At 55.9% G+C, this 27690-nt stretch overlaps 4 protein-coding genes across 10 annotated transcripts; 1 reads left to right on the top strand and 3 right to left on the bottom strand.

Annotated features, from left to right (window-relative positions):
• The first annotated feature begins 1839 nt into the window (after nt 1-1839).
• PLSCR3 (phospholipid scramblase 3) lies at nt 1840-6378 on the top strand. Of its 2 annotated transcripts, XM_027974984.2 has the most exons (8): nt 1840-1891; nt 2104-2280; nt 2545-2804; nt 2912-2954; nt 3056-3276; nt 3551-3712; nt 5334-5495; nt 5689-6378. In XM_027974984.2, exons 2-8 carry the CDS (start codon nt 2274-2276, stop codon nt 5743-5745), a joined length of 912 nt encoding a protein of 303 aa, XP_027830785.1. In that variant the 5' UTR covers nt 1840-1891; nt 2104-2273; the 3' UTR covers nt 5746-6378. The 2 variants fall into 2 exon arrangements, with proteins under 2 accessions (XP_027830785.1, XP_042112545.1); XM_042256611.1 differs by having other exon boundaries at nt 1840-2280.
• On the bottom strand, nt 6335-27380 carry TNK1 (tyrosine kinase non receptor 1). 6 transcript variants are annotated; one of them, XM_004012647.6, is made up of 14 exons: nt 14520-27380; nt 13142-13207; nt 12058-12222; nt 11824-11894; nt 11505-11696; nt 11219-11374; nt 10819-11102; nt 10318-10591; nt 8862-8956; nt 8376-8531; nt 7959-8038; nt 7331-7620; nt 7153-7248; nt 6335-7069 (listed from the first exon to the last, which is right to left on the bottom strand). In XM_004012647.6, exons 1-14 carry the CDS (start codon nt 14548-14550, stop codon nt 6956-6958), a joined length of 2070 nt encoding a protein of 689 aa, XP_004012696.3. In that variant the 5' UTR covers nt 14551-27380; the 3' UTR covers nt 6335-6955. The 6 variants fall into 6 exon arrangements, with proteins under 6 accessions (XP_004012696.3, XP_027830782.1, XP_042112543.1 ...); XM_027974981.3 differs by having other exon boundaries at nt 13759-14576; XM_042256609.2 differs by lacking the exon at nt 14520-27380 and adding an exon at nt 13317-13782.
• On the bottom strand, nt 22353-27380 carry TMEM95 (transmembrane protein 95). Its single transcript, XM_012185646.4, has 7 exons — nt 24139-27380; nt 23856-23912; nt 23609-23689; nt 23488-23508; nt 23275-23355; nt 23072-23159; nt 22353-22944 (listed from the first exon to the last, which is right to left on the bottom strand). The coding sequence occupies exons 1-7, from the start codon at nt 24362-24364 to the stop codon at nt 22917-22919; spliced, it is 582 nt and encodes a 193-aa protein (XP_012041036.2). The 5' UTR covers nt 24365-27380; the 3' UTR covers nt 22353-22916.
• On the bottom strand, nt 24569-27380 carry KCTD11 (potassium channel tetramerization domain containing 11). The gene has a single exon (XM_004012646.5). It carries the CDS (start codon nt 26598-26600, stop codon nt 25902-25904), a length of 699 nt encoding a protein of 232 aa, XP_004012695.1. The 5' UTR covers nt 26601-27380; the 3' UTR covers nt 24569-25901.
• Nucleotides 27381-27690: the final 310 nt, after the last annotated feature.

Genomic DNA, 27690 nt, shown 5'->3' with positions numbered 1-27690 from the left:
GGGCCCTCTGCTTTGGGAGCGCAGAGTCTTAGCCACTGGACCACCACAGAAGTCCCAGAGGTATTTTTTAAAGCACCCCAGATGATTTGAACTTGTGGCTAAGGTTGAAGACCACTCTTTCAATATGTGAATCTCATGTCTCCTCTCTGGCCAAATCCTCCAACACTTTGCCTTTCATTCAGTAGAAGCCAGTGGTCTACAGGGCCATATGTGATCTGGCCTCCTGTGACCTCTCTTTCCTCCTTATTCTTTTCATTGCAGCCACACTGGGCTTTGGTTAACTGAACAAACAAGGTACACTTCTACCTCTGGGCCTTTGCTCTTGTCCCCTCTACCTGAAAAACTCTTCACCTAGCAATTGGCATGGCTTAATCCTCAACCCTCTTAATGCTCAACCATCACCTCAGTGATGATGCCTTTCTACTTCACCCTCTTTAAAATTGCAACTCCTGCTCACCATTCTTCTTTCCCTGCTCTATTTTTCCTTATAACACTTGTCACAGTGTGACTTCTGATGTATTTTATGTACATTGTTTCTTCCTGGGGAGATTAGGAATTTTGTTACTTTTTAAAAAAATGCCACATACCTTTTTTGATTGCCTGTCTGAAATACAGTAGGGGCTCATTAAATCTACACTGAATAACTGAATTTCCGTTTGTGTTTTGGTGGAGGTTGGTGCATGGTTTGGGCCAGGTAGGCACTAAGGGATACCAGGAGAGAGGTCTGGCACTTGGGTTTGAAGCAGATGATGACTGAAGCTGTAGGACCAGCCCAGAGGAACAGGGACAGAGGAGCCGGCAAACCTGCTTCTCCCTATGTTCATCTTGCTGGGTGAGACCCCGATCTGCCTGGTCACCAGACAGGCAACAGAAGTCATCCTGGACTCCTCACCTCTGCATCTGACCTCTCAAGCAAGTTCTCTATTATTGTCTAAATATAGCCAAAGTCTGCCGCTTCCCGTCTGTCTACACTATCACAGCCATCCCCTCCCCCAGACTACTGGCAACAACCCAGTCTTAGGTGCCTCTGTTCCCCACCACGCAGTTTAAATGGTTTTCTAAAATAGCTGACCTCCCTCCGTCTTCGTAAAATCTTTCAGTGGGCTCCTGCTGCCCTGGGGGCCAAAGCCCAGCTCCCACAAGGCCTTCTGCGCACGTGGCCCGAATTCTTATCTAAAAGGGCATTTCTTGCCACTAAGCCTTTAGGCCCCCAAGGCGCAGGACCCCCTCACACCTCCTGGCCTGGGCTCAGGACTCCAAGCCGAGGAAGTGATGCCTGTTGGGGAAGGCCTGCCTGCGTCCGGGCTGCCTCCTTAGCCTCGCCTCTCGCACGCTCGTTACTGACACTGTCTGGCGGCCTGTCGCGTGGCTGGGGGCGCCTGAAGGAAGGATTGTAATTGCAAAGTGTCCGTGTGTGTCACTGCTGCGTCAGGTAGAGAAGATGGGCAAGGTAGCCCCAAGGAGGCAGAAGGGGAGCCAGGAGCCAGTCGGAAAAGCCAATGGGTGAGAGTGTAGGGTGCTTGGCTGCGTCAGCGAGGCCGGAACCGCCCTCAGGAGGAGGAGCCTGGGGTCCAGCGCCGCGCGAGCGGCCCTCTCTCCCACTAAGGGTCACTGGTCACTCTCCGCCCGCAGACCTGGCGGGGGTCGCAGGGTTAGGTCTCACCCGACTGCCCTCCCAGGCGAGCTTCAGCATCCGAGCGGAAAGGGCGGGGACGCCCGCCAAGCCACGGGGCCCCACCGGAAAGCAAGCATTATTTCTGCGCAGGCGCGCCGCTCTGGCCGGGAGGGGCGGGGCCTGGACGGGTCGGGGGCGGAGTCACCTCTGGGCCCGCCTCCACTAGCTCCTCGGGCCGCCGAGTGCTGGGCACCCGGGCTATTCTAGGGGCTTCAGGTGAGCAGGGGGAACAGAGGGGTCAGGAGACCTCCTTCGAGGTCGGGTCGTCGGTCTGACTGCAGGCCCATCTGTCCTGCGGTCTGCCAACAGCCGCCTCCGCGGAGAATGGGAGAACAAAGGGAGGGGGCGGTACTGGGGCCCCTGCGGGAATCCAGGGTCCCAGCGCCCCCGCCTTGCCCGCTGACACTTTCGGTTTCTCCCCGAGTCAGACGCGCCGCCCTAGAGACCCTGGGCCGGCGCTGGGCGCAGCCGCCTCTCCGCGTTTGCCTGTCGGTCTTTGTGTCTGTCTTTGTGTCTGTCTGCTGTCTTCGAGCTTGCCTCCACTTCTAGAACTAAACCTCTGGGACACCGAGATCCCGCGAATCCTCGCCTCTCTCCCATGGCAGGTAAGTGGGCGCAAGGTCGAGGGTCTCCGTTATCCCCCCCACGGACTTGGTAGCCCGGTGTCAGACGCATCCTCCGGGAATGTGCTCGGACTGGCTGTGTGGGGCCCCTCCCTTCCTCCCCGAGAAGCCGCCGCCCTGCTCCCCCGCCCCATCTTTCTCATTCTCTTCTCATCACAATTTCCCCGCAGCCTCGCGGCCTGTGGGCCAAGGGGTAAAGGGATGAAGTCAGGGACCCCTTCTAACCTACTCTTGTCCCCCCCACAGGCTACTTGCCCCCCAAAGGGTATGCCCCTTCGCCCCCACCTCCCTACCCTGTGACTGCTGGATACCCGGAGCCGGCACTGCATCCTGGGCCTGGGCCCGGCCAGGTGTCCGGGCCCGGGCAGGCACCAGTGCCTGCCCACGTGCCTGCCCCTGCGCCGGGCTTTGCTCTCTTCCCCTCGCCTGGCCCTGGGGCCCCGGGACCAGCTGCCCCCTTCTTGCCATTGCCAGGGGTGCCTTCCGGCCTCGAATTCCTGATGCAGGTGAGTGGGAGGGAGGGAGGGAGGAAGGAAGGGAGGAGTGACAGGGAGGGGACCCAGGCGACTAGGCAGGCCAGCTGATGTCCGCCTGGCCCCTACTGTCTTTCCAGATTGATCAGATCTTGATTCACCAGAAGGCTGAGCCGGTGGAAAGTGAGTGGAAGGAGGAATAGGTTGGGCCTCATCACGGGGGCAAATAGTGGGCTCTGGGGCAGGCGCTGGTGTCGGAGCCTCAGCATGTCACCCCTTGGCAGCGCTCTTGGGCTGGGAGACCTGTAACCGCTACGAACTGCGCTCTGGGGCCGGACAACCCCTGGGTCAGGCGGCGGAGGAGAGCAACTGCTGTGCCCGGCTGTGCTGTGGTGCCCGCCGGCCCCTGCGAGTCCGCCTGGTGGACCCCGGGGACAGAGAGGTGCTGCGCCTGCTCCGCCCCCTCCACTGTGGCTGCAGCTGCTGTCCGTGTGGCCTCCAGGAGGTGAGTGGGGAAGGCTGGGGCCGGAGAGAAACTCGGGTAAGGGGCTGGCCAGTGATGGCGGCAGAACCTGGGTGAGGCATGGGATGAGATGGTCTTCTGATTGGAGTTGGCCAGCAGCAGGTGGGATGGGAGGCCTAGTGAGAGGGAAGACAGGTGGTCTAGTGAAGGGGATGGAAGGTCTCATGAGGGGAAACAGATGATAGAGCTAGACTGGTGAGAGTTTGGGGGCCAGGGTACCCGGCTGGGCAGTGATCCTGTCTGTTTCCCACTCCAGATGGAAGTCCAGGCTCCACCGGGCACCACCATTGGCCATGTTCTACAGACCTGGCATCCTTTCATCCCCAAGTTCTCCATTCAGGATGCTGACCGCCAAACCCTCCTGAGAGTGGTGGGGCCCTGCTGGACGTGTGGCTGTGGCACGGACACTAACTTTGAGGTATCAGGAATAAGGGGAGATTCCTGGGACCTTCATAAACCAAGGCATCCATGAAGCAGGATAGTCAAGAGCTCATTAATCCAAACCTGCTGTGATGCCTACCACATTGCTGGCTTTTCTCTACTCAGAAATAAGATGGACCAGGATCTTATAAAACATGGCTGAGGATTTCATCTGAAGGGCCAATGCTGATTGCGATCTGCAACCTTGTGTTGAGGGAGAAAAAAATTAGCTTAGGCCAGGCTGGAGTTAGGGTGAAGGATGATTATTGAGTGTACCTTGGGCTGGGCCCACATGGCGCCTGTGTGTGTGAGTTCGTGAGCCCAGGCCCTGGAGCAAGCACTGATTTCACTTGTTAATATCCTGTGGCTTACCTTGCCAAATGTCCACCCATCCACCCCTAGTCTGAAATCCAGGTGATGTCCTTCTTACCATACATTCTGGTTACCAACCCAGAGCCTAGAGAATCCAAGTGGTGACCATTTAAGAGTAAAGCCTGGGAAGCACCTTCTTTTCTAGAAGATAAAGGCACTTGAATACTTTAAGAGATAATTATATGTGTAGATAAGGGAGGAAACAACAGGTATAGTCTGGTAGGCTTTCCAAGGCTTCTGATAAGGTGCTCTACCTAAGGTTACTTTTTAAAACTGAGTCACCTTGGTACCTGGGGAAAGCTTCTTTGATAGGAACTCATTGGCAAAGAGATAACTTGATGATCTCTGGATGGGAATATGTAGACTGCATGGTTCTTATCAGGTCAATCTTCCTTTTATGTAATATGAATGGTCCACATTTGGGGTTGTGCTCTTGGGACCACAGGGCTGGCTGGGAGAGGCCCTGCCCAACCTGGGACTGGTCTGCAGGAAGTGCCCCAGGGCTGTAGGACCTTCGGGGAAGGGGATGGGCAGGACATCACTCCAGTTCTAGCCACAGGAGAATGAGCGGAGGATAAAGTCCAGGCAGTCATTGTGAATTACCACCCATATTGGCAGGGCCTGTTGCTGCTGGGCTGAGAGAGGCCAGTGAAGACCCTGGTCCTCAGAGGCCACTTTCTGCTGCCCCGTCCTCCCACTGGATGGACTTGTATCCACCCAGGATGAGGCTTGCATGCTGCACTAGACAGAGCCCTCACTACCTTGCAGATAAGAGGACAGACAGCCCTCTGGGCCATCTAGCAGCCTGGTTGGCTGAGCACAATCAGGCATTTAGCAGCTTCTTTTAGCCCGTCTGGCCAGGCTACTCTGTACAGGGCACAAACTGCACCAACTGTTGGTGGCAAGGACTTTGGTAACCAAAACAAACCTAGCAACTGGCCATCCGCTAAGGAGATTAGATTGTATTGTGCTTCTGTTTCTCCCAACACTGATGTTTAGCAGTCACGTGTGGCCTTTCAAGAGCAACAGATCCAAGTTGCCACCCCGATTTTTGTTGTGGACTCACAGGGTAACTTCAGGTGGGTCAGTGTCCCCAGATGTCACATGGAACCCAAAGGCTTTGGGAGGATTCACTATGTGTACCGCCTGCACAGTTCATAACCGGGGACTGTGGAAGTGGGACGGGAGACAGAGATCAGGCACAACCCTTCTATGTGGGATCTCCCTCCCTCCCTCTCTCCTGCCAGGTGAAGACCCCAGACGAATCCCGCAGTGTGGGCCGCATCAGCAAGCAGTGGGGGGGCCTGCTCCGAGAAGCCCTCACTGACACAGATGACTTCGGCCTGCAGTTCCCACTGGACCTGGACGTGAGGGTGAAGGCTGTGCTGCTTGGAGCCACGTTCCTCATTGTGAGTCGGCGGCCCTTGCTCCTCCCCCCACTACCCCTCTGCTCTCACTCAGAGGTTCTGAGTGCTTCTTGGCCTCCTGCTAGGAGAGGTTCAGAGACAGAGTCTTTAGGGGTTTGGGGTTCCAGACCTGGGTTTTGATAGCTGAGCCAGGCTGGCCCAGCCAGATATCCTGCTGACCATGCCCTCCCCTCAGGACTACATGTTCTTCGAGAAGCGAGGAGGCGCTGGGCCCTCTGCCATCACCAGTTAGAGGCCCTCTCTGGGTGAGGAGACCATCAACTCAACCAGAATTCAGGATGGTCACTCGCCCTGGCCCCTGCTCAGAGGTAGCCCCTTTCCTCTGTGTACACTGCAGGCGAGAGACAGGGAGGCCTGCGAGGCTGGGGGCTTGGTGCCCCATCCCTCCCCTGCTCCCCTGGCCTCCTTCACCTGTGGCCCCTACAGAAGGGTATGTATGAGAGCCCTTCCCCTGCTACTTCCCGCCACATCTCCCGTGGCCCCTCAGCATGCAGGCATATCGGCTTTCAAATGTTTCCTACCCACTTCCTCCCAACCCCTTCCAGGGTCTCTGCTCCAGACGAGGCCTTAGAACGCGGGACTCTGGGGTTCTCTGACGGGGCTGGGGGTGGGAAAGACACCAAAGATGGCGGACCTGGCCACCCTTTCCCCACATCCGCTTGGCCAATTAGTTCAGCCTCAGACAATGGCACTCTGAGGGCATCCTACCTCCCCACTAGGGCCAGGACCCCAGTGCCAACTTCCTCTCCCTCAGCTGGTGCTTGCTGCGACTTCCTGTGCCTTAACCACCCATTCCTTCCTTTGTCCCAGGAAGGAAGCTGTATCTTTTTATGTTATATTCATATAAACTTTGTAACTTTTTGCACACTGGAAGATGTTTGTAATAGGAGAGGGTAGGAGAAAGAGTTGGGTGTGGGAAGAGACAAAGGGAAATAAGACAGCTGTGATGGGCAGGGTCTGGCCCATCTCATAATCCACACTGCCAAGATCATGTGTCCTTGAGTCTAAGAGAGCCCCTTTCATCACCCATGATGGCCCCAGACCACGCCAAGGCAGCTGAGGCTGTATTCCCCAAGTCATCCAAGATGGTTACCCCCAGAGCACAGTGTGGTAGCTGATGGCAGTTCAGGATGGCTTCTCCCGTGACCCAGAATGGCCTTGTGCTCATTTTCTGTAGTGACAGAAGCTTCCTGTGGGTATGATGTGCCACAGCTCCGCTCCTCCAAGTATTCCCTCTTGTTGGGCAGAGTGGACTAGATCCTCCTATGGCCAAGGGAGCTTGTGGCCTCAGAGGCCAAGGGGCAGGTGAGGAGACAACAGTGCCTGATGCTGGGCTCCTCCTGTACCTACCACAGGCCTGTTGGGACCTTGTTCTGCTTCTGCCTTGTCTCATGTGGCTAGGCCCTTGGTCTGTCTAGTGTCTGTGCCCAAAGGAACGGAGCTCAGGGCCGGGCCAAGACATAGCGGCTGGCAGCTGAGAGGTCCCACTGGTAACGCTCCAGGATGCGCCGGCAATCTGCTCTGGACCAGCTGCTGAGGTAGAAGAGCTGCTCTACCTGTGGGGGTGGGAAGACAGGCAGCTGACTGCCAGAGGGCAGGGCCAGGAAGGGCAGGAACCAGGGGAAGGGTCGGACTTTACCTTGAGGTTCCGTATAGCAGAAACCACATCTCCCCCGGTGGCTCTTAGAGCAGCCTGGCACTCCTGGTAGGTGACTCCGTGCACACTCAGCTCTACCTGCCAGGGATGAAGCCTCATTTAGGCCCCTCCTCCAGTCTGTAGCCCCTCTGGACACCGGGCCACTTCAGGGAGACCTCACCTCCATAACCCTCCTCTGCAGCTCAGGGTCAGACAAGGGTCCTCCGGAGGGGATGGTGGCTTTGCTGGCTCCAGGTGCTCCTACGGGATGACTGTGGGGAAATTCTCTTTTGGGCCAGGGAGGCCGCTCCCTGGGAGGCTGGGAAGAGCTGGCAGCCATGGGAAGACGGGGTGACCGGCCTGGGGGTCCCTGGGGCCCAGTTCTGGCATGTCGAAGTTCAGGGGGACTCGACCCGCCTCCTGTGGGACGGGGACCCAGGGATAGAACCGACTCCAGACTCTTGGAAATGCCTGCATATTTGAGAAAGAAACCACAACTTGAGAGGAAGCCCAGCTGCCTTCTTTCTCTGGCTATCTGTCCTCGGGGTGGTCCTCTGTCCAGGCGGACCAGAACCCAGATGTGCAGGATGGATGCCCATATCCAGGCACCCAGGGGGCCCAGAGAGCGGCCCAGGGCTGCAGGGGGGAGATGCTGCCTGAAGTTCAGCCAGCATGTCAGCAGGCAGAGGAAGGGCAGGACCCGATAGGTGGGGAGATCACAGATACAATCAGAGCAAGGGGCACTGTTGGAGGGTGATTCCAGACCTCCTGGGAGACCCTGTAGGCTCTGTCCCCACCACCACACCTACCTTTAGTCCTCTGCAGAGCCACATTCCTTCTCTGGCCCCGAGCCTGAGGGGCATCCTGAAGCTTTGCCTTCCCTCTGTCCCTGTCAGAGAGTATTCCAGTTCATTTTCCGCCCCCACCCCAGAGAGCAGTTCCCTCCCCCAAAGAATTTCTGGGGCCTCCAAGCAGGCTGAGACCTGAGGCACCTCCAGCCTGCCCTCCACCTTTACCCCTTCCCCTCCAGCTTCCCCTCTCTGGGGCCTCCAGGCAGGCTGAGACCTGAGGCACATCCAGCCTCCTCTCCATCTTTACCCACCTCCCTCCAACTTCACCCTTCTCCCCTCCATCTTCACCTCCCCGACAGGCTCCCCTTCCAGAAAAGTTGCTGGGCTTGGTTGGTTCCTAGCCTAGCTCTGGCCCCCACTCTTTTGGGTCCTTACCCATCTGCGTTTCTCTGGTGTCGCTCTCCCCGGGCAGGGGTGCCTCTGAGGATGGGGCGGGTGGCTGGTAGGTCTACCAGTGTCACCGCCGAGGCTGCGAAGCTGCCCACTTTGAATGTGCGACCGTTCTGGCCCTTCCAAGTTGTGGAGTCAGGGCTGTGGGAAGAGGCGTGGGTGAAAGGGCTGGGCCCCAGGGGAGAGTGGAGGCTGGGCCCCGTCCACATTCAGCTCACAAGCTGTGCGCTATGGAGCCACATCTGCCCGGAGGAAGGGACGCTTTTTTCTCTCTAACACAAAAGGGCTCTATGGGCCAGCGGTGGCTCTAGCAGGGAGGCCAGGACTGTGGTAGAGTGCTCGGGGCCCAACGGGGGAGAGGAGGCAGAGGCCTGGGGTTCAAGGAGCTGGGGGGAAGCTGAGCCGGGACCAGCATCAGGAGGGTTGGGAGGGAGTCCTCCTGGGGCTGGGTGGGAGGCATGAGACCCTCACCTGCCCTCAATGATAGTGATGGGGTCACCAGGTTCCATCCTCAGGGCACCAGGCTCCATGACCTCCCTCACACAACGTCCCTCAGGAGGCCAGGCCTGTAGAGATAGGAGGAAAGGGTAGCTGGGCTTGTGGCATGAGTCACAAGGGTAATGTCATGGGAACAGAGGAGAGACTCTTCATGTACCCATCAAGCAAACCCCTACCAGGTGTGTCCTGGGCCCAGGGGGGGGATGGTCCCTGTCTCAGCTGTAATCCAGTGGTAGCAGACCTGGATTCCATGCCAAGCTGAACACAGCCCAGGGGTCAGGAAGTAACAAAAGGGGACCCTGCCTCTATCTTGGGGGGGTCAAGGGGAGAGTCACCCTGTACACTTTCACTCCATACCCAGGCCCATCACCTCTGCCTCCCAAGGACCTCTGGGAATTCTCCACTGCCTCCACCTTCATCCAGACCTCTTCATCTCACATCTGCTTCACAGTCATTGCAGTCTACTGGTCTTCCCATCTTCAGCCTCATCCTTCTAATCCATTTTTGCACCAAACCAGAGTGTGTGCTATGCTAAGTTGCTTCAGTTGTATTCAACTCTTTGTGACCCTATGGACTGTAGCCCACCAGGCTCCTCTGTTCATAGGGTTCTCCAGGCAAGAATACTGGAGTGGGTTGCCATGCCCTCCTCCAGGCTATTTTCCCAGCCCAGGGACAGAACCCATGTCTCTTAGTCACCTGCATGGCAGGTGGGTTCTTTACCAATAATACCACCAAGGAAACCAGAGTGACATATATCTAAGGATGGCCTATAACTCTCCTGCTCACAACCCTTCTGTGGCCCCTAGATGTCCTCAGAGTTAAGAACTAAACTCCTTTAATGTTAGAGTATATAGTGATTTAGGGCACAGCTCTGCAGTCAGTGACTGGTTCAGCTCTCCATTCCTCCACTTCCTTAGGCAAATCACTTAAACTCAGTGTCTTAACTGCCCCCTCCCTAAGATCGAGCTGGGTTGTTGTAAGGACTGAATGAGTGAAGATGCATCAGGATACATGGAGAGCACTTAGTACGGTATCTTGCACACACCAAGCGCTCTCGGTGCTAACACCGGTTATTTACCATGTCTTACAAGTCTCTCCTTGGTGCACTCCGAAAGTGCCTCTGCCACCCTGGTCACTGTACTTCCCCCTCCCACGCTTAACCTTTCCTCTGTCTGTCAAACACCCACTGCATCCTGCCTCTCTGGGCTCCCCTCTCTCTTCCCCAGCCCCCAGCCAGCATAAACTAGACCTCAGCTGTCTCCCTGGGGCTCTGAGGACCCTAATGGTGGGGAATGAATCTGCTTTGTTCAGAATCAGGTCCCAGACCCCAAACTGGGAGTCAGTATACGTCCATCTTGTGCATGGGACCCTGGGAAAGAAAACAGAGGCAAGAAAGATTGGGGGTTTCCGGGGAGACAGAAGCTCCCACCTCTTGGAGCAGCCCCTCTAGGTCGGAAAAGGTGGGCCGGTCAGCAGGGTGGTAGGCCCAGCAGCGCAAGGCCAGGGTGTAGAGGGCCCTGGAGCAGAGAGGAGGCCTGGGCAGGCGGGCTCGGTCCTTCTCCAGCCGTTGCAGGATGAGGTATGGCGGGACCCCGGCCCAGGGCTCCTCGCCCCCAGCGAACATCTCCCACAGCGTCACCCCATACATCCACACGTCCGAGGCAGATGAGAAGGCCCCGTGGCGCAGGCTTTCGGGCGCACACCTGTGGAAGCGGAGCTGAAGGGGGCCGGATGTGTGCACAGGGTGTGTGCCCGGAGCGCCCACCTGCCACTGGGCACGCCCCCTTAATGCGCCCCGCGGGCCTGCGTTCCTTCCAAAGTCCTTTCTCTGCCCTTCCAGACCGGAAGACTCCTCTAGTCCCCGCCTCCCTCAGAGGACCACCCCCTCAGCTCCTGCCCTCAGATCCTGCCCTACCGCCCAGGTTCTCACCATGCAAAGGGGATGCGGCGGGGCCCACCCATGATGTAGCGGCCCCGGGCGCCGCCCAGCGGTCGCACCAGCCCGAAGTCAGCCACCTTGATGGTGCGCGGTGAAGCCAGTAGCAGGTTGCGCGTGGCCAGGTCTCGGTGGACCAGCCCACGGGCCCCCAGGTACGCCATGGCCCCCGCCACCTGCCGCAGGAAGAGGCAGAGCAAGGCCAGGGCCAGCGGGGGCGTGGGGGCTGGGGCCGTCAGACGCGCGTGCAGGGAGCCCAGGGGCGCCAGCTCCATCACCTGCAGGAGCACGTCGGTGTGAGCGGTGGTCTGTCCCCATGAGACCTTAGCACTCACCCTCCTGTAGCCCATCGGCCTGGGGACTGTCCCAGGTGCCAGCATCAGGGTTTGCTCACCATCTGCAGAGGCTGGCCTAGTACAAGGCCGTGCAGACGCAGCACGTGTGGATGCTCCAAGTTCATCATGACGGACACTTCTCTCAGGAAGTCCTCTAGCTCAGTGCCCTCGGGACCTTCGGGACCCACCCGGAGGGACTTGACAGCCACTGGGACCTGGGCGTGGGGGGAAGCACCGTAAGGCACAGGAGCAAACAGTTAAGCCAAGGCCAGAGCAGAGAGGGCCCTCAGAGAGGGGGCAGCTGGCTCAAGATCCCAGAATGAAGTAGGTTCCCTGGACACTCACAGTCTGGCCGCTGGGTAGTGTCCACAGCCCTCGGTGCACCATGCCAAAGCAGCCGGAGCCCAGAAGCTCCCCTCGGCACACAGCCCGGTCGGGGATCAGACACTTGAGTCTCCCATCTGGCTCAGGGAGGGATGGAAGGCTATCTGAGGGTGGGGTGGTCTCCTTCTGCCCAGAGGCAAAGCCCCCAAGGATCTGAAACAAGGATGGGAAATCAGGTGTGTGGAACTCTGTTTACACTCTCCTCTGCCACTCAGCCTGCCCCCTGCCCAGGCCTGAGCGGGCCCTGAGAAGCCTCTCGCCCCCACCCGAAAACACACACCTTGTAGACCCAGTTCTTAGACTTGAGCCCCGAACGGTGCCTCTTCAGAGCTTCAGCCAGTCTACGTTGGGCTGAGGGAGGCCAGAATCAGAGGGATGGGGTAATGGGGGCGGCAGGGAGCAGGATGCAAGAGATTTACAAGCAAGAAGGCTGGGGTGTGTGGTGGTTGGAGGAGAGTCCCAACTAACAGGCTGGGGAAGGAAACAGTAGGGCCTAAGGGCAGGGGACTCTCACCAGGCCGGCCCATGCCAATGCCATCCAGATCTTCAGCTCTTACAAAGTCGAAGTGCTCCGGCCGAGTCACGTTAAGCTCCTCCAGGATGGGCCGGTAAAACTGGGCCAGCTGGAGGTCTCGGAGCAGCCGCAGCAGCCACAGGGAACCCGCCTCGGGGAGCATGTCTGGAGGAGGGACCCCTGTGAGGCCCCGTCCTCCAGTCACATGGTCCAGGGTAGTCACCTGAGACACTCAGGCACCAGAGACATGGTCGCCAGCTCCACCCTCAAACCCTCAGAAACACTCAGGTACAGAGGGAGGGATCTCAGGGTCAGCCAGGAATCCTGCCCCTCATACACACAAACCCCACCCAGGAAGAACGTTCTCCTCACACCTAAGATTTTAGCACCTAGCAGACTTCAGATGTGTGGCCCCGCTCTGAGATATGGCACACTGCCTGTACCCCCGTGCATGCTAAGTCGCTTCAGTCATGTCCAGCTCTTTGCAACCCTATGGACTGTAACCCACCAGGCTCCTCTGTCCTTGGAATTCTCCAGGCAAGAATACTAGAGTGGGTTGCCATGCCCTCCTCCAGGGAATCTTCCTGACCCAGGGATGGAACCCTCATCTCTTATGTTTTCTGCACTGGCAGGTGGGTTCTTTACTACTAGTGCCACCTGGGAAGCCCTGCCTGTACCCCTAGGCCACTCAGATATACTGCCTCTTAGACTTGAGGTGCACCCTTGTACACACCCACTCAGGTACACCAGAGACATTCTGATCCACCACATACACTCCAGAGATGCCCAGATACACTAACCACACTTCAGACACAGAGGTACAACACACACACGTCACACCTATAGATCCCCTAGAAATGTGATGCAAAAGACACCAGAGACACATGATACATGTCCACTCCCAGCTGAGCCATACACTAGTTGCCGCAAGACACCAGGATTCCTGCCACATACCCCTCACACACACCCTCCTTGAGACATGTTGAGTTTACTGCCTCCAAGATTCACCCGCCCTCACGTGTGAGACACCCAGGTCTACACAAACACAGCACACAAGACATCAAGCTTTGGTGTCCACATGTACCTGAGATATGCCGGTAGGCTGCCCCCTCTGCCCAGAGCCGCCCAGAGTCATCGCCTCTTCCACACCCTAGGCAGCAACATGTGAAATCAAATCGGGCATTTGCGACGGGCGGTAAACCTCAGGTACTGCTCAGAGACACCCAGGCTGCCAGGTACACAGTCCCTTCCCCACCCACCTGAGCTCAGATCCCAAGACAGAGCCCGGCCGGCACACGTGAGTCCCAGGCAACTCCACCAGTCTTTATTCAATAAGGCTCTCGGCGCCGGCTGTCTGCGCACACACTCTCCCTCACACACACCTGCCCCCCTCGCACCCCTAACTTAGTTAAGCCCGGAGGAAGCGGACGGCCCCAGGCTGGGTCCCGAGGGACGCTCGGAGGTGGCGAGGAATCGCGGGCCAGAGCAGGGGCGGCGGGAGGAGAAAGCCAGGATAGCTAAGACATCCGACCCAGTGGCAAGGTGAGAAGGGGACGGACAGCGCGAGATGGGGGACAGGAGGAGACGTGGCCGCGGAGGAGAAGGACCGGGGAGGGGAGGCTCGCACCGCCAGACGCGCCCCCAAACGAAGGCCGCCCCGCCAGCCCGGCCCCCAGAGCCCCTGCCTCTCCCGACCCTCACCTGGCGGAGGCGGAAGCAGCGGCTGGGGAGCCGCCCAAGCTGCCGGGACTAAATCCCGGGGAGGGCAGGACCGAAGCCGCGGGGCGGGGCCTGGCGGCTGGGCCCGGGTTCCCCGAGGGATGGGGGGTGGGTGGAGGAGGTGGGGGTTGATGCTGGCGGCCGGCCAGCCAGGCCAGACCCTGGGGGGGGGCCTCCCTTCGCCGGTCCTTTGCTCGCCCCCTTCCCACCCTCTCTCCACCTTCCCACCCTCTTTCCAGACTTCTCTAAAGAACTTCTCACCCCTCCCCAGACTTCCTCCTCGGTGTCTCGTTCTCCCTTCACCCCTGCCCCGTGCCCCCTTCAGCCGAATCCTCCACCTGCCTCAACCAGGGCCCCACCCACGAAATGAATAACCCCTGGTAGAGAGACCCGCCCAGGGCCCGGGGATAAAGCTAAACCGGACAGAGTCCCTGAGAGGGCTTCATGGCACTCTGATGCAGAAAGCCGGCCTGGCGCAGCTTTCTGGGCTGTGAAATGGCGCCACGACCGAGGTGTTGATGGTGGCGCAGGTAGTCAGCTCCAGACCGCACCGAGTCCCTAAGACTAAAGCCCTTGGCCTTTCCCCCTGCTCTGAATGTCCTTTCCCAGTCTCATGTGCTGCCCCCGAAATGGACCTTTTGGGGAGCTCCCCAGGGTGGAACGGGGCGGGGGGGGGGCCCTCTGGAGCCAGTGGGGCGGAGACAGCTTCTGAGTGGCCCCTCAGCCCGATTCCAGCTTGGTACCTGGTCTTGGTGATCCAGGGCAGCGCTCCATACCTCAGGGCACAACTTCCCATCTCTGGCACTTCCTGGCCTCCTTCTGGCCCCTCCCACCTGTTACCTCTGCTGACACCAGGGTTCTGTACACTTATGCTTGCCCTGTGGGGCAGGACAGTCTGGCTCCAAGAAGGCTCTGAGAAGCAGTAAGCCCTCTTCCTTTCCCTCACGGGTCTCAGGACCAGTCTTAGGCTATCTGGCCTGTGTCCTTCTGTCCCAGGGATAGATGTGTGAGCATAGCAGATGCAGTCTCCAGAGTCCCGTGGGGGGCAAAGCCCCCTCATCTTGGTAAACATATGGAAAACTCCAGCACTCATGGGAAAATCGTAGTTCACAGTTCTCCTCCTGTGGTTTTCTTGCCAGCTCTCTTGCCCTCCCACCAGGGCAGATAACAGATGTGACTGTTCCCTGCACATGTCTCATCTCTGATTTGCTGTGGACTGGCTCCACACGGGAGGGGCTGGATCTGTCAGGTGTCCTGAGGTACCTGGGACAATGTAGGCCTATAATAGGTACGGTGTATATTGTCTATGAAGTCTGCTCAGTCTAACTGCCGAGCCCTGAGCGGTGAAAAGTGTGGAGTCCTGACTGCTAGATCGCCAGGGAATTCTCCAGCAATTACTATTCCCATTTATAAAACCCAGAGATGGTTTCTGCCTGCTCTTGACCTTTCGGTCAACAGAATCACACGCTTTATTGTTTGCATTTGGCTTCTTTCACTCAACATTTTTTTGTTTGGTTGAGGTTCTTCTTTTTTCCCAAATTTTTATTTATTTATTTTTAGCTGTACTGGGTCTTTGTTGCTGCGGGAGGGCTTTCTCTAGTTGCTGAGAGAGGGGGCTACTCTCTAGTTGTGGTGGTTGGGCTTATTGCAGTGACTTCTCACTGCAGAGCATGAGCTCTAAGTTTCGCAAATTATAGAGCACAGGCTCAGTAGTTGTGGCCAGTGGGCTTAGTTACCCTGTGGCATGTGGGATCTTCCTGGCACAGAGATCGAACCTGTGTCCCCTCCATCGGCAAGCAGATTCTTAACCACTGGACCACCAGGGAAGTCCCTTGTCCAGTTTCTTGATGGGAAACACAGCAGTTCCATGAGCATCTTCAGGAAAGAGCAGGTGAAACCTGATTTTCCTGTGGATGTCCAGTGTCCTCACAGATCTGGGTGCACAGGAAGTCCTCTGGGTATTGAATGAATGAATACATGCGTGTGGAGCACATGGTGGGATATGAAGGCCGATGCAGCCGGAGAGGCTGGCAGAAGCCAAACTAGGTGTCAGATCATCCTTCCAGCAGGCTTTCACTGTGCCAGGTTCTGGGGACCCAGGTGAACAAGCTGGCACGATCCCTGACCTGGTTGGGTTCAGTCTGCAGGGCCTTGCAGAACAGGCTCAGGAACTCAGGCCTTTCCTTAGGGCTTTGGTACCCCCTGAAAAGTTTTAACAGGAGAGTGCAGAACCAACCCCAGGTGTAAAGAGGCTGCGAAAAGGTGAGAGAGAAAAAGGAGGGAACTCAAGGAAGAGGCTGTGACCACTGGCTCAGGGGAGAAAGGCTGCCCTGCTGGCCTTGGTGTGGGATGGAGGGGAGACTGAGGAGGGGGCGCTCCTGACTGGACTCTTGGCCTGGTTCCTCTGTGCTCCAGCAGGAAACCAGAGGCAGAGGCTCCACCCACCTTTGTCTTTCACTTGGGAAAAAACCCCAGGAAATCAGAGGCCTCTGTATCCCCCTTTGTTTCTTATTTTTGGAATTAAGCTTCTCTCCTCCCCCACCTTTGCCAATAAAGATGATGGGGTATGGAGGAGCAGAGCCTGATGATTCTCACCCCCGCCTCGGGGCTGAGATGGGGCATCCAGCTAACACTTAAACTTGGAGTCCCAGAGCACCACCCCCTCCACTCTCTCCATCTGCCTTTCCCCAACTTCTGCCTGGCCCTGCAGGCTCTGCATCCAAGAAAGATGAGCACATTCACACCACCAGAGCCAAGTTTTCCCCACAGGGCAGAGAACCAGGAGGACAAGCAGAGATGGCGGCCCAGTGGCCAACCTCCCCTCCCCCACCTTGGGTTTGGCAGACAGGTAGGACCCATCCTTCATCAGGAACCATGCTGGTGCCTCTGCCTTCTCCCTTGCTGCCCTGATCCCTGAGATCACTGAGCTTTTCCCCTTCTCCCTGACCACATCAACCTCTCAGCAGAGGAAAGCCCCCCAACATTCTGGTTCTCTCTCTCCTCTGAGCCTTTGCATGACTATTCCCTCTTCTTGAAAGTCTTCCCACCCTTCTCCAAATCTGGCCTTGCCAAATTCAGGCAGCCTACCGCTAATCTAGTCTGGACTCTTCCCCTACACCCTAAGATCCTTGTGCTTTCTTCTCATTGCACTCATTGCTCTGATAGAATTTGCCAGTAACTTGTCTTATCTCTCCTGCTAGATTCCAAGCTCCAGGTAGAATATGACTTCATCTTGTCTGGGCATTGCTATGTCCCTCATGCCCAGTATGGTGTCTGACTCGTATGATAAGTGCTCAGTAACCTTTGTTGAACAAATGGACGAGTCAGAGTCATCTGGATAGAGTGAAGCAAAGGAGATTTTTGACATCAGGAGCTCCTTTGATGGGAGTGATGGGGATGGGAGTTTCTAAACTTAATCCATAAGTGTTCTCCTGGTGAGCCCACCCCTGCCCCTCCCCATGTGACACTCCCTGACCCCACATAGTTAGCTCTCCCCAGACCCTTGAGTAACAGCCTCTTGTTCCATTACCCCATCTCCATCTCCCAGGACCCTGAGGTCTCATTCTTTTCCAGTTTACATTTGCTCACTAGTTAATGGAGTCACCAGCCCACCACCTTGTTTCTATCTGACAGTTTTCTTTCCAAAGTGGAAGCAGTCTTAAATCTTCCATATTCCGACAGGCTCATAATGGAGCTGAGGGCCTTTACAGAACAATAGCTCTGGGACATCCCAGGTGGTCCAGTGGCTAAGACTCTAAGCTCCCAATGCAGGGGGCTCGGGTTCCATCCCTGGTCAGGGGACTAAATCCAACATACCGAAAATAAGAGTTTGCATGCTGCAACTAAAGATCCCATGTCCTGCAACTAAGATCTATTGCAACCTAATTAATTATTATTATTATTTTTAACCAGTAGCTGAGAGCTCACTTCTGGAGTCTGGCTACCTGAGTTTGGATCTCAGCTTGATCACTTACCATCCTATAAATCTGGGCAAGTTACTTCATGTTTGTACACCTCTGTTTCCTCATCTTCAAGATGAGATTATTATGAGTATCTACCTTGTGGGGCTATTGAATTAACTGTGCCCATGTGTGTGGTAGCTGGTCTCCAAATCAGCTCCCAGTGAACCTCCCCAGCTGGTATCACAGTGTCGTGCTTTTCCACAATGATCTGTGTAATCAATGGGGTTCCCAGGTGTTGCAGTAGTAAAGAACCTGCCTGCCAATGCAGGAGATGCAAGAGACACAAGTTCGATCCATGGGTCAGGAAGATCCCTGGAGAAGGGAATGGCAACCCACTCCAGTATTATTGCCTGGAGAATCCCATGGACAAGGAGCCTGGCACACTATAGTCCATGGGGTCACAAAGAGTGTAATCAATGGGATATTGTGAGTATGGTGTGTGACTTCAGAGCTAGGTAGTGAAAGGCAGTGTGGCTTCCACCTCCCTCTCTTGGATCACTCACTCTGGAGGAGGCCAGCCACCATGTCCTGACAGTCAAGTAGCCCAATGGAGAAGCTCCACTTTTCGAGAAGTTGAGGGCTCCTGCCATCAGCTGACACCAACCAGCCAGCCAGACATTTGAGTGAGCTATCTTGGAATCTTGGAAACTGATCCACTAGCCCTTAGATGTCTACAACCCTGACCTACATCTGGACAACATCCTCACCAGAAACTCTGAGCCGGAAACACCCATTTTAGCTGCTTCTATATTTCTGATTCACAGAAACCATGAGATAATAAGGGTTTACTGTTTCAGACAATTGAGTTGTAGAATAATTTGTTCCACAGCTATAGGTAAATAACACATAGTCTCCATATCTGTTAACCATCATTAACTCCATCTTACAGGTAGGAAGACTAAAGCTCAGGTTGGTGAACTGATGTTTTTCATGTACATATAATACAGCTATTAATAGGAAGTGGCAGTCAGACACGACTGAAGCGACTTAGCAGCAGCAGCAGCAGCAGCAGCAGCAGCAGTGCCAGCCATATCCTCAATCCAGGGCGTTTTGTTGTTGTTGTTACTTTTGGCCACACCACCATGGCATGCAGTATCTTAGTTCCCTGACCAGGGATCATCGAACCCAAGGTCCCTGCAGTAGAAGCACCAAGTCTTAACCACTGGGCCCCAAGGAAAGTCCCAACCTAGGGCTTTTAGTGCCAGGTTATAGGCTCTTCTTTCTGTCCCACCATCCCAGTTATCCATTGTTGAATAACAATACCTAGTGGCATTAAATAACTATTTTATTATGCTCTGGACTTTGTGTCTGGAACTCCAACAGGACACTGTGGGAATGGTTTATCTCTGCTCTACTATGTCTGCGGCCTTGGGTGGAAAACCTGATAGTCTGGGGATGATGATCTGAGAGTGGAGGGCTGCGTTACTTACACATCTCCAGCAGATACTGGCTTTTGGCCAAATCCCTCCATGGGGACCCTTAAAATAGGCAGGGCATCCTCATAGCATGACGACTGAATTCCAGAGTGAGTGTCCCAAAAGGCAGAAGGTGACAGATTCTTAAGGCCTGGGCTCAGAAAGTGGCTCAGTGTCACTTCTGCCACATTCAGTGAGCCAGCTAGCCATGGAACCCAGGTTCAAGGGAAGGATACATAGCACCTACCTCTAGATAGGCAGCATGTCAGAGAGTATGGGGCCATTGTTTAAAACTGCCACACCCATAGCAACCTCCTGATTGGTGAGGGGCTCTGAAAAACCATCCCTGCCCTGATAGGCCACACGCTGGTAGGTTGGCCTCATGTGCACAAAACAAATACTAACTCTACCAGCCTCCTGTGCGAAGTGTTCATGAAAGGCTTACCCAAGGAAGGCCTATCACAAGGGTTCAGAGAAGGTGCTGCAGTCATCAGTGACACTTCCTGGCATCTACCATGTGCCAGGCTCTGAGGGAACAGACCCAGAACCTTAAGCAGTGGCTTTAGAGAGTAGTGTGTGGTACAGCAGGAAGATGTGTAAAGAAACACCACTACCCAAGGTAAACAGGTGCCACACAAGAGAAGCCTGGAGCAGACTCACTCCACTTAGCCTTGGGGGCTCAGAGAAGGTTTCTCAGAAGAGGGGATATCTGAGCCAAAGGAGAAAGTCTTTCCAGACAGAGGAACAAGCCTGGGCAAAGGAAGGAGATATGAGGTAACAGTATTTGGGCAACTAGAAGTGACTCAGGGTGGCTGTGGGGTGGGCAGAGCTGAGGTGAAGCCCCAGCGGACAACAGGGGGTTGGATTCCAAGAGGCATTACCTACCGAGGTAGACCACTTACTGGTGAGAAGTGGGCGCATGGCATGAGGGGAGGAGGATGGCTGTGGCCCTGTTGGAAGATAGGTCTAGAAAGGTGGACATGTGGAGTCGGAGATGCCTGTGGGGCTTTCAAGTGGGATTCCAGCTCTGTGTCTGGACAGTTCTGGCCTGAGGACTAAAGAAGACGAGGGGAGCTGCGGGTGGAGAGTCTTGAATGTCAGGATCAAGGGCCAACTCTATATTCTATAGGCAAAGACAAGCTAGGGAAGGTTTTAAGTAAGAGATTATAATGGCTAATACTTAATGAGGGCCCATTACATGTTGGGCAAAGTCCCAAGCATTTTATATGAACTGATTTGGACCTCACAGTCATTCTGTAAGGAAAGTGCCACTGCACTGAATTTAAGATATTTTCGATTGTAATATGTACCATTATGCTATGACATGTCTTCAATTTAAAATGGGTCCTTCAGAGATGTTAAAATGTAGATCGAAGGAAAAAAGGCCAAGGAATCAAAGAAATACATGGTCCGCATTTAAAACATGAGGAAACAGGAACAGAAAAATAACTTTCCCAAGGTTTGGTAAGTGCCAGAGCCAGGATTTGAAATCACGTAGCCCAACTCCAGAGCCCAAGTTTTCAAGCATCATTTGATGCTGGACAGGAGGGTCTAGTGATGTGGAATTTTAAGAAGACCAGTGTGGGGACTTCCCTGGTGGGCCAGTGGTTAAGAATCTGCCTTCCAATGCAGAGGGCACAGGTTCGAGCCCTGGTCGGGGGACTAAGATCCCACAAGCAGCAGGCAAACTAAGCCCAAGCATGATAACTAGAGAGTCCCCACCCCGCAAGTAAGATCCAACACAGCCAGGAAAATAAAATAAATATTAAAAAAAGAAAAAAAAGACCAGTGTGGCTGCTAAGGGTGCAGAGTGGGCTTTAGGGGATTGAGCAGAGTCAGATGCACATTTGGGAGACTGGGCTCCACGGGGAGAAAGAGGGTTCCAGAGAGGGCTGGGGCCCATAGAGCAGGAGAAGGGGCAGAGAGGAGCAAGGTCCTTCAGAGATGGGCAAAACTGTTGACCCACTGCATGTTGGGTGTGAGAAGGAGGACAGCTCTAAAATGCTGAGCCTGGAAAGAGGGCACATTCTTGGGGGGCTTGAGACAGCTCCTGGAGACAAAGGAGAGCTGCTGTGGCTGGGGTGTCAGCAGGGCGCTTCTCACCCCAGTGTGGGTGTCAGTGTTGTCCGGTGCCTGGCTGGCAATCACTTAGTATTTATCAAATGAGTGAATGTTTCAATTGTTGTATGAGCTTGGGCATGCCATATGATCTCTGGGTTCCATTTTCGGTGTAAAATGAAAGCATTGGACTAGAATATGTAAAACAAAATGGAAGGTGTTTCTCCAGAAGGGATAAATTACTCCTTTCTCTCTATCCCCAGCACCTTTACAGATTCCCCCAAATAGTGGTTCTAACCCTGGCTGGCTGTAAATTAGATTAACTGAGGCCCCATATGAGACCACTAAACTCTGAATCTCTGGAGATAAGACCCAGCAACAGGTAGCTTTTTTTTTTTTTTCTTAAACAGGTAGTTTTTTTAAGATGACCAGATGACTCTATGTGCAGTCTCCCAAGTGGTGCTAGTGGTAAAGAACCCACCTGCCAATGCAGGAGGCATAAGAGATGCAGGTTCCATCCCTGGGTAGGGAAGATCCCGTGGAAGAGGGCATGGTAACCCACTCCAGTATTCTTGCCTGGAGAATCCCATGGACAGAAGAGTCTGGTGGGCTACAGTCCATAGGGTCGTGGAGTCGGACACGACTGAAGTGACTTAGCACGCACACACGCAGCTGGTTGAGAACTGGGAGCTTCGTTTCCAGTTTGAACTTCAGTATCCAGTTTGAAAACCACGGGGCTGTGTGAAGGCAAGGATCCCTCCCAGGCCTAGGCCCTTGGACTGTGACTTATAGCTGGAGTAGGCCTCTCTTTTCATGTCCCATCTCCCATCCCCCAAATCCAAACTCCTGCTAACCAAGGGACCAGACACCAGGGTTTCTCAACCATATATTGCTGACTGTTCAGACCAGATCATTCTTTGTCCTGGAGGACATTCCCATGCATTTTCAGATGTTTATCAGCATCCCTGGTCTCTAACAGATGTCAGTACTACATTCCCCACCCCACCCCCCATCAAAACAATCAAAAAATCTCCTCTGGTGCAAAATCCCCACCTCCCCAAGTTGAGAACCACTGTGCTACATGAGCCTCTCTCTCCCCCTGCCCTACCCAGCTGCAGACAGAGGCCAGGCAGAGGCGGAGGCCATTTGACAGCACGTTTAATTGGGCCTGGCAGGAGGGAGGCCTCTCTCTGTGGGAGGCTTCACAATGTTAAATGGAAGGGGAGCATGCCAGCAGGCTGACTGATGTGGTCTCACTCAAGGGGGAGGGACTTTTCCAGAACACTCATTCCCGGATTCCCAATCAGTCACAGGAGGGCCAAGAGGAGTTTCTGGGGCCTGGCAGCTCCCACGTTCCGGGAACAGGCAGAAAGGGGATGTGGGAGTGGTGGTGAGCAGAGGGGATTCTTTCCTTCTGTAGATATTTTCCTGGCACGGGGACTGCCCCCGTCTGATTGGTTGAGGGATGAAGGGGAGGAACTTTCCAGCTGTGGGTGCCTGGGTCCCTGGCGACCATCTGACACTGGGACTATGGGGTATGTCTGAGTATCAGGGTCTGGAAGATTGAACCACTTGGGGCTGGAACTTAGGGTCTGGCTGTCCCCCGCCCTCCCCACCCCACCCCCAACCCAAAGAGAGAAGTGGACGTCGTGGGTACACGAGCTCCTTAGAACTGGAGGCTAGGCTCTGTCCTCCTTTTCACAAGTCAACTTTTTGCTCGGAAGTGGTTGTACCTGAGGGAAAACAGAGGGTGGGAGGCCTGGGAAAGGAGGAGGGAAGGGCCGCGAGGGCAGGAGGAAGGATGAGGGGGTACTGGTGGGAAGTGGTGAGGCTGTCTCCCGCCCTGATCCCGCAACTCACTCCACCGCGAGGCTCGGAACACCCAGGAGCAGGGCAGTTCCGCACACAAAGAGGAGCAGGATCCGAGCTTCCCAAAGATCGTGACTTCCTATAGGGGACCCAAGAGGCAGTGAGTGATCCTGGGGACCACACCCATCGATGCTGGGGGAGCCTCAGAGCTCAGAGATTTGGGTGGGGGTGAGGCAGATGTGGGGAGTAAGGACCTGGGAAGCAGCGCTTTCGGGGCCAACAGTACACCTCGAAACCCTGGCAGGTGGAACAGTTGTACAGGATGGTGCTGCCCCCTGCAGGAGACAGTAGGGCTAGCAGTGCGGCGGGAAGCCTCCGTTTCTCTCTGCTTCCACCGCCCTCCGTGGCCGCTCTCCTGAAGTGCCCCAAGCCCCTGGCTCTCGCTACCCCTTCCCTTTCCTACTCACGGCAGGCGGGAGGGCAGAGAGCTGAAATGAAAGACAAGGCAGGGTGGGGGCGGGTGAGCTCAGCCATACACCCCTTTGCCCAAGGACCTAGGCACCCCCTGGTCCTTCCCCTCCTCCGTACCTTCTCTGTTGTACTCCAGGAGCTTGGTCTTTTGAAGCCATTGCCAATATGAAGGGAGTGAGTAGAGAGACCCTTTGATCTCTGGGGAGGCAGAAAGCAGCTAGAGTGCCCAGGGCCTCAGCAGGGCTGGTTCACCTCCACCCCTTCACCCAGCACCACCCCATCACGCTCTCCTGTCTCCATCTGCCCTCCACCCTTCCCTACTCCCCCTCCCCCTCCTTGGTTGTGCCTTCCCCCTTGACTTCACCCACGACTCTCAGGACTCTGTGAGTCTTCTCTGTGATTTTGTTCAAGGATGCATCATCTGTGGAGATGGGTAAGGACAGGGTGATTCCCTCATTGACCTGGAAGGAGGTTCTGGGCCCTTTCCCAGGGTCCAAAGAAGCTCTCCCAGAGGGAGCAGAAAGTGTGTCCAGAGAGGGCTGTGGACTGAGGAGATGGCTGAGAGGCAGAGCTGTGAGGCCACTTGCAGGCCCGTTGGGGCGCAGGGGTGACTGTTGCTAGGCCCATCCCTGGATGTCTGATTTTACCTAAGGCAAAGGCCGAGAATGTCCAGGAGACCTCACAGTCCTTCCACTGGACCTCCATCTGGCTGCAGAGCCGAGCCAGGCGGCCCGACAACTCACGGTCTGGGAAGCGGCAGAAGACACAAGCCTCAACAGCTGCCAGGAAGATCCCACCTAGTGCCAGTGTCCACATGAGGCCTGCTGGGGGCTGCTGGAGGGAGGGCTGGCCCCACCTAGGCTGGGAAGGCATTGGAATGCTCTGTGATCCTGATTCCAGCCCTTTGTCTGGAGGTTCTAGAGCATTCTAGCACAGTGACACTGCCCCATCTCTGGCTGGGGTAAACTTGGGGCCCAATGAACTGAGGACTGGAAGAAAATTCTTCTAGTGGGAGATGGATAGAGAAAGCAGGGCTTCTGCTATACCCCCAACCTAGCCCTCAGCAGCCTTCATGAGTTGGTGATTCCAAAAGCAATTTTATTTTTCTTCCTGTAAATCATGACCAGTGATAAACAGTAAGTGACTCCCCAGTGAAGAAGCTGTTTGTGAGTATCCCATACCCCCAGAGACTCAGAAACCCATCCCTGTCCACATCCTCCCCCACTCTTTCAAACTCTTCTGTTCATCTCTTCTTCTCTCTGAGCAGCCTTGGGCCTTCCCCAGCTATCTCCTAGCAACAGGCTCATGGTTGCCTTAGCAACAGAGAGTTCTATACAGGCCTCCAAGGCCTAGCTAAGCCCAGTGACTTCTCTTACCTTTCATTAGAAGATCCTAGTGACTCAAAGCTCAGCAGGCCCCTCCTGCCTACGTGGATGTGTGAAGCACATGTGCACACACACCCCTTGTGATTAAACTAATTGTCAGTCTACTCACACCCATACCACAGACACACCTGGTACCAAAACAGTTGCTGGGCAACCCCAAACAGGCCTGGACATGCAGAGGCCACAGAAGACCAGCATACAGACACCACCTCCAGCAACATGGCTGAGAGTCAGGATGCAGGGATCCACGCATCAGTCAGAGCCACTGGCTGACAGGCACGTACACATGAAGGAAGGAAGGCCAGGACCCAAGAAGATGCCCTGCTCTTCCCTATAGCCACCCCCACCTTCAACATGGGATTCTTTAAAACACCTGGATCTCCAGAGGGATGCTCCAGCCCCACAGTTAATGGGGATTCTCCTAGCTCCCTTATGCCAACCTAAGGTGGGGCGTAGCCCTCGCTGTCTCCCTCAGTGGTGGCTTAGGACACAGCAAGGAACCTCCCTTCCCATATTTCACAGTGTTCTGACCTCTCGTTTGTCAGGCCAGGCGAGGCCACCATCTCCAGGAGAAGTCACAGTCCAGGAGACCACATTAGAGCAATCCAAAGTTCCTCTTTCCCTCAGACCTCACCGTCCTTCCACAGTCCTGCTAAGTTGAGCCTGGGCAGAGAAGCATACCTGCTTTTCCAGACACTGAATACTGAGCTCCAAGCAAGGAAACACCGAAGGTCCCCAGATTCAGGCAGGACCAGCCAGGGAAGCCTCCCCAGCCCTCCCAGGATTGGCTCCAGTCCAGACCCATTGATCTTGTGGGCTCTTGGTGGGCTCCCTCCAGTGTGGGGAGTCCTGTCCATACTTGGGTTCTCCAGTCAGGTGCAATGGGGCCTCTGACTCTCACAGCTCCCAGAGCAGAGCTAGGAAAAGGCCTCAGGAGAATCTTCAACCCCTTTAATGACCCGTTCTTTCTCCCCCTCGCCCCTCCGTGAAGTCAAACTGAGGGCAGCATTCCCAGGTCTCAGTTCCTAGTGCCGAACAAAGCGTAGAGATCGGGAGTTGAGGAGGTCTTCAGGATCAGGGAAGACAGAGTCGAGACGGAAGCCATGCTCCAGAGCCACCCGCAGCACCTCCTCCAGGAAGCTAGGTGTGCCCACCACCTCCCGTGGCTCTCCTGGTGCCCCGGTCCACAGTGGCTGCAGCCCCAGTCTGCGGTACTCCACTTCGGGGAGTTCCGCGGGGCGGGGGGCCCATTCCAGACGGAAGTGTGGGCCTCCCTCTGCCCTGTCCTCATTGGTCACACCAAATCGGGCCCGCAGGGCACCCAGACACTCAGGATCGGTGCAGAAGAGATTGGCCCGGAAGGTGTCCACCTGGACAGAACTCAGCTCATAGTGGTGTGGGCCTCGACGAGCAGAGAAGTGCACCAGGCGGGGGCTGCTATCTACATCTGCGTGGAGCAGGGCGGCTGTGTGAGCTGGGGTCCCCCGAGAGGCCTCCAGTTCCCGCAGGGCATCCAGGAGGGGTCGGATCTGGTAAAAGTCTGCCTCTGCCCTGAGAAGCGCTGTCTCCCCATATCCAAGGGGCAGGTCTAGGCGGCCCAGCCGGAGGAAATTGAGGATGTGCCGGAAGGCCTTGCCATCTCGATCGATGAAGTAGTGGCCACCTCCCTCGGGATTGAGTTTGGGGGTCATGGGGGTACCAGCCCTAAACATAGCCCCCAGCATGGAGTCTGGGAATCGAGTCAAGGTCTCCAACGTAGTGGAATATAGCGTTCCCCCGACATTCAGGGTCACGGGGCCCCCGAAGGAGGGGGGCGAAGAGGGCACAGTAGGAGGAGAAATTTTGAGGAGTATAGAAGACACTGAAAGAGAAGAAAAGGCAGAACTTCCTGGATGTGTGCAGAACTGGGTGGTAAGGTTCAGACTCTCTCTGAGTGGGAGGCACAGGTTGGAGTACAAGGCAGCAAGATTTGGGGCTCACCCTAGCTGCCTTGGTGGTGGGGGATGGTTTCTGGGCACAGAGACGCCGGAAAGGTCGAGAGAACGGATGAAAAGAGCAGAGGGAAGTCAGAGAGGTACGGGAGATATAGATTCGATTCTGGGTGGTCAGCGATTCCTTTCTGTGGTCTTCAGACGGTGGCTTTCCAGAATCCAACCAGCAGGTGACGGTGGCGAGCACAAGGCCAACTCTGAAGGGTCCAGCTTCTCGGGCAGATCGCTGTCACCGTGGGCAAGTCCACGCAGGGCTCCGGGGGCCAGTTTGAGGCCTTGCCTTGCCTGATTCCGGCGCGGGTCCCAGGAGATGGAGGCGAGGCTGATCGGAGCTGATGGCGGGAGGGGGGAGGGGTGCCTCTGTATCGGCTGGGGACCGCAGATGCACGTTCGGTACAAGCTGGGAGTGTCCGAGGACTCCGATGGAAGCAGCCGGGAGTCTCGGGACCCGGGCGCCGACGCCTTCCTCGGGTTTCGCTGCAACCGCTTAAGTCCTCTCCGCCCCCAGGAAGTGGCCTAAGGGCAGCGGCCGGGGGCCCTTTAAGAGGCAGCCCCGCCCCCTGGCGCCCCGCCCCTCGCCCCCGCCCCCCGTGGTGGAAGCTGAGTGGCGAACCCGAGAGACGGGGCGGACAGGCTGGACCAGCGCACGCTAGTGGGGGTGGGGTCCGGAGGGTGACTCAGTTACGTCGTTCCGGATGTACCCGCGACTGCCTCACGGGCCCCCAGGTGTGCCCGACCTCACGTCTGCAATTCAGTGGATGCCGGCATCTCCAATCCCGCCGCTCAAGAAACTGAGGGCCAGCCCTCAGGGGTTGGGGACCTG

This window comes from Ovis aries, chromosome 11 (assembly GCF_016772045.2).
Source record: "Ovis aries strain OAR_USU_Benz2616 breed Rambouillet chromosome 11, ARS-UI_Ramb_v3.0, whole genome shotgun sequence".
In the NCBI taxonomy this organism is placed as follows: Eukaryota; Metazoa; Chordata; class Mammalia; order Artiodactyla; family Bovidae; genus Ovis; species Ovis aries.
Note: the sequence above shows the minus strand (reverse complement) of the source record. Positions and strands in the feature narration are given on the sequence as shown.